Source organism: Drosophila ficusphila, unplaced genomic scaffold (genome assembly GCF_018152265.1).
Source record: "Drosophila ficusphila isolate 14025-0441.05 unplaced genomic scaffold, ASM1815226v1 contig_855, whole genome shotgun sequence".
Taxonomy (NCBI): Eukaryota; Metazoa; Arthropoda; class Insecta; order Diptera; family Drosophilidae; genus Drosophila; species Drosophila ficusphila.
Genome location: NW_025064807.1, coordinates 400146 through 405852, shown reverse-complemented (window position 1 = coordinate 405852; position 5707 = coordinate 400146). Strand labels below are relative to the sequence as shown.

At 38.6% G+C, this 5707-nt stretch overlaps 1 protein-coding gene across 1 annotated transcript; it reads left to right on the top strand.

Moving 5' to 3' along the window:
- Positions 1 to 4607: 4607 nt before the first annotated feature.
- Positions 4608 to 5422, top strand: LOC108100817. Its single transcript, XM_017204884.1, has one exon. The coding sequence runs from the start codon at positions 4697 to 4699 to the stop codon at positions 5306 to 5308; it is 612 nt and encodes a 203-aa protein (XP_017060373.1). The 5' UTR covers positions 4608 to 4696; the 3' UTR covers positions 5309 to 5422.
- Positions 5423 to 5707: the final 285 nt, after the last annotated feature.

The following is a 5707-nucleotide window of genomic DNA, read 5'->3' as shown; positions in this document are numbered from 1 at the left end:
CTATTTAATTTATTAAAAACTTTTATGCCACACATGATTATAAATAAATACATAGCTATAATAAGTTGTAATGTTTGATAGTAGATATTTGGACTGTATCAAAAATGTTTTCCTTTAGAATGGGATTTCAAAAAATTTGCACAAGCTTTTTAGTTATAGTTAGTTTTAGTTTTAACTTTTTGCTTTTAATTCATTTTTAACAATTTTTAATAAGTAATTCTTGTAGATTTGAATTTGTTTAGTTAACCATTTCCAAGTTGCACTGTGTTTGGATTGTATTTTTGTTTTTGTTTCTACTTTGTCGCTTATTGTTGATTTTTTTTTCGTGTTTTGGCCTTTTTGCTGCGGGCATTGACTGACTTCCTTCCTGGCTGCCAGGACGAAGTGCGGGGGCGGGGAAAAGGAGCCGGAGAAGAAGATGAAATCTCCTCTTTTTGGAGCCTGGTGCCTCGTCTTCTCGGTTGCGTGTTTCGCTTTTGTACGTTTTCTATTGCTGCTTCCTTCCGATATTCCTCCTACTTTTCCCCTTCCAAAGCGACTTTCGTGTTGTATTTATATTTTTTTCTTTTTTCCTACTTTTTTTCCCCTGTTTTTCGGTTTCTGCTTTTCTTTGGACATTTTTTTTTCTTTATTTCCCAGTGAATTTGGTTGTCTCGCACGTGAGCCGCATAATGAAATTTGCCACTCCCTATTGTCTTTGTATGTGTGACGCTTTTCCCGCTGTTTGTTAGTGTGTGTGTGTGTGTGTGTTGGCCCAGCTGCTTAGCCTAATCTGATGTCGCCTTAAAGAGATGTCATTGCTACCAACCCCCACCCACGAACTCCCACTTTTCCAACATTTACCTCCCCCCAAAACGATGCTCCCCATCCCCATTCCCATCTAATGCAAAGGAATCTCGGCCTGAATTGGCCTTGGTTTTCCGTCTTTGTCCTCTTTGTCGGCTTATTTGCATGTGCTTCGCCCGAAAGGTGACAACACCAAATGTTCAATGTGCCAAAAAACAAGCTACCATCATCGACATTACCCAACAAACAGACACAAGAACTACATAATGTAAATACTTGTGGGAGTTGAGAATTAGATTTACCCATTAAAAATGTGGGTTTGTTGTACAAGATGAAGAAAATACTAAGGAACAAGGCAACCCTTTCTAGATCTAAGTCTTTAGGTTGAGTTGCTGCTAAAGCTTATTTGGTTATTGCTAAATTCTAGAAATTATAGTAAAAACTTGTAATTTAACAATTAATATATAAATTAATGTAAAAACATTTGAATTTTATGTTTCAATTCATAAAATTGAAGAAATTATAGTAAAAACTTTGTAATTTAACTGCATATTAATATATAAATTAATATTAAAATACATTTAATTCGTTTTTAAATATATAAAAATACCTATCGTATTTTATGTTTCAATTTATAATATCAGATTTCTATTTCCTTCAAACTTTTTACAAAAAGAGTCAGGTTCAAAATTGTTTTCAAGGATTTTGTTGAATGTTTTTCTATATTTACAGGTCTATTTTCTACGCTTTCACTAAGCATACAACATATCTTAAAACTTTTACCTTAAAAAGTCAGGTTTGAAATTGTTTTTTATTTTCCAGGAATTTGTTAAATATCTCCCTATATTTACAGCTCTATTTCCTTCACTTTCACTTGCCATAGAACATACCCTGGAATTTGGAGACTGCGGGGTACGAAAGCACACACTCATGCAGTACAGACAACTTGAGGTCTTAGCTGGACCAATGTCTGACCCCTCCCAGTCATCCTCTCTTTTTACCACTCCTGCCCCCCAACCCATAGCTTCACACTTTTTGGCTGCGGTGTGCTTTCAAGTGGAAAATTACTTTCGCAGCTTTATGATGCGGAAATTATATGAAAATCATGGCGAATTTGCCTTACAAGGAATGCCAGCGAGTCGAGTCCAAGGCTCCTGGTCTCTGAGCTCCGTGCTCCGTACACCGAGCTCCATGTCCTGTATTCCTTCTGTTTTCCGACCACTGGAATCCGCATCCCGTACATCTGCATATGTAGCTGTGCTATCTGTGAGCCCGATCAAGGCGCCAGCCACGCCCCCTGCCATAGCGCCCATCGCATAATGAAACGAGCTTTTGCTTTTGCTTTCGACTTTGGCGACGCCGTTGACAACTTGTGGTGTCCCTCATCCGCGGCTCATCTCGCCCCATTCCAAAGGCACTGCGAAATATTTGGATTTTGTAATATGAAAGGGTTTTATATAACAACAGTAGAAATTTTAATTACATGTAATTCTTGAAGGATTATTGCTTTATTATCTTTAAAAAAATCTTCAAAAAGGTTTAATATTTGTATGGGATAAGATGACAATTATTATCCTTTCTTTAATGCTAATAAAATATATTTTTCTAACAAATAAGTAACATTTTATTCTGCGAATTTACAATTATAATAACAATTTTCTTAAACATTGAAGGTCTTTAAAACTCGAAAACTATAATCTTCAAAATGTTGGCTAATTTTTGATCCAGAATATATATTTTGTTGTTTTAAAAAGTTACTTAGATGCTCCAAACAGACCTTAATTAAGATGTCACTTTATGTAAGTCACTGTTTGATAAAACGCCCTTTTAAGTATGCTACATATTTTGAAGGATGCAGCTTCGTTCTTTATTGATATTTTACACAGTTCAGAACCCTTTAGGATGTGTAACGCTTTAGCTTAGTCAACATTTTCTCCCAGTGCACCCCTCTCGCAATCCAGCGAGCAGCTGCTGACTGGCTCCATTTCCATTTGAATTAGCATAAAACGAGGCGGCTTACGTCTGTCTATTGGGAAAGGGGGCGTCAGAGAAGGGCGACAGTAAGGGGGGCGTGGCAAGGGGGTGAATCCAAATCCGAATCAAAGCCAAAAATGCTATGGAATGGGGGATACGTACGTACGTAGAGGTCCTGTAGCAGAGATATCATCTGTTGCTGCCGCCGTGGAGCTGTAGCTTCTGCTCGGCAGCTTCGTTATCTTTTTAACTTGCTGGCTGTCGTTTATTTAACTGATAATGATTTGATGGCAGTTGGCTAAGCTTCCAACAAAGCCGGTAGACCTAGCCCCCTCCACTTTCATTTCCATTCCCATTTCCACGCCCATTCTCCGCCATTTACTGAGGTCAATTACACGCTTTCGATTAAATTTACCATGGATGCTCGATGCTGTATTTTGTTGTTGTTGTAGTTGTTCTTCTGTTTGGTGTTGACAGGGAACAGCTGGAAGATCCTGCCTCTTCTCACTCAGCCCCAGAATCACTATTGCCATCTCGCTTCCACGTGGAAGTATCCGAGGTATGTATATAAGTGTGTGTGCGAGTGTGAGTGTGGCACAAATAAAGTTGAATTATTATTTTTCTTTATGCTTCCAGGAGGCGGGGGCTGTGGTTGGGGGCGTGGTGCGTGCTTGGAATGCTCAAGTGTTGCCAAGTTGCATATTCGCTTCGTTATCCCATCGGGCTAACACACACACACACACCCACACACACTAAAAGACATAAGCTTTAAAGAGGGGATTACTGAAATACCATATTGGATATTTAACACGGCGAATTCCTCAGGACATTCTTGAATATCGCTGGGTTTTATAAAACGCATACCAGCATGTCCCCAAATATGCTAAAAATCATTAAATTTTTAGGTTTTTCTTCCAATTTTAAAGAACAACTTTCTTTGAAGTTTTCTTTACGTTTTTGTTTTCACGATACATTATAATTTTATTATACATATTTAAAACTTTCTTAGCTTTTAGCAAGAAAGTCTGCTTAGAATGAGATAAAAAGTGCTAAAATCTTGAGTAATTTATGATCCACATTTATTTATTGAAATACAATTTAGCGAAATTATTAAATTTAATGATATAATAAAAAGCACGTGGCTCTACTTCGAGTGTTTATGTGCGAAATTCGAGATGATTTTTATGCATCTACTTTTCAGGTTTCTAAGGCCTTTAAATTGGTGTGAAATTCATTGGTTTTTATTGCTTCACCGCGTGTGTTTGCCGGATAATAACCAGGCGTGTATTTAGTTAACATTAAAGTACGCGTATTTTGCTTTATTTGGCAAAGAACGTAAAAAATTATTACCTGAAAGGCTGGAGATTTTTGCGAAAAACACAGTACTGCTTTCAAGGGAAGATATTTTTACACATGTATACATATGTATACATATGTATATATAAATGTAAAGTGCACCTAATTAAAGGACGCTGTGTAAATAAAGGCAGGTGGATTTTTTCTTTTAATTTGACCCGCATTTAATCCATTCAGTTACATCATCTCAACTCCGCTGTTTACAAAAAATTATAGCTACATATTTGATGCACATGAATGCTAATTTAAAATTTGCCTGAAATATTTGCATAGGACGTGCTAAGTATAAAAACATGTATTTATTATGTCAGGACAGAATATTAGTTTGGTGTACTTATTAAATTTCTGTGCAATTAATTTGTGATTATTTATTATTATAATTATTTTGTTATTAATTTTCATTGCGTCAATCAATTCAGGGATTCTTAATTATGCTGTATTTTAACAACCAACATATTAAAACTAATTATTTTGGCCTATAGCCTTTCCTTTACAGTCATTTCCGTAAAATCATCATAAATTAACATAAATTTTGGTCAAATCTCGATAGATTCCCCTTGGCCAGTATTCTCCGGTTGCGATGAGCGAACCGCTCTCGGGTCCCTGGCTGCGTTTCATTTACAATGGCCTGTTGCTGAGCTCGGCAGTGTTTTCCGGCCGTAAAATGCATCCGGAGGAGCACCCGTTCGCACTGGCCGCCTGTGTGGTGGTCGGTGTCTCGGCGGTCTGCGGATTGCTCCGGGCGATCTTCGCCAGCGGACAACCGGAGGAGTGCCGCAAGCTGAGGGACATTACGCACGGGGTCCTGGAACTGGTGCCCTTGCCGCTGGCCAACATGGATCTCTATATGCAGTCCACCGGGATGAGTGCCATCGCTTTGGGCCACGCCTTCTTTGTGCTGCCCCTGATTTGCGATTTGGGTTGCTCCCTGGCCAAAAATCGAAGGGATTGTTCCTTCAGCGATAGCCTCAAGGATCTCACTGTGCTTGGAAATATAGTATCCCTTGGATTTCTGGCCTTTGTGGAGCGAAATTTCCGGTATTTTCGGATGATGATGGTCATGATTGTGGTCAAGTATGGAGTCGTTCTGGTGGACAGCATCAGGGAGGACGCCGGGGAGGATCTGCAGGTGTGCGGCACAGCCCTTTTCATCCACCTGCTCGGCAAGACCGTCGAGTCCTCCGCCTCCTGATCCTTAGCTTAACCCCTGACCGCCGCTCGCTTCAAGGGTTTCCTTCTGGTCCCGCTTAATTTCCCATGAATCGAGTTTTGACCCGTATTAAATTTCATTCCAGCCACTTTTCAATTGCCGTGTTCATGTTTGCTCATGTTTTTCTAATTGCTCGAGCACCTCGAGCTTTCTACACTTAGGAAACCCTTAATTGCATACAATTATAGGGATAAGGCAAAAAAGAACATTTGAACTGGGAAGCTATATAAACCAGCTTAAATTTTTCTTGACTGCTTTGTTTGTAAGGGAAAGTAAACCCAAAAAATCATATTTTATAAATTAATGAACTTGGATTTATTTTATAAAATTACAAAGCGTAGAAGGTAATATTCCTGATGTATATTTGTTTGCGAATATTTA

Bases quoted from the DNA above. Each gene is read 5' to 3' on its own strand.
- LOC108100817 (XM_017204884.1), top strand. From the start codon at position 4,697: ATGAGCGAACCGCTCTCGGGTCCCTGGCTGCGTTTCATTTACAATGGC.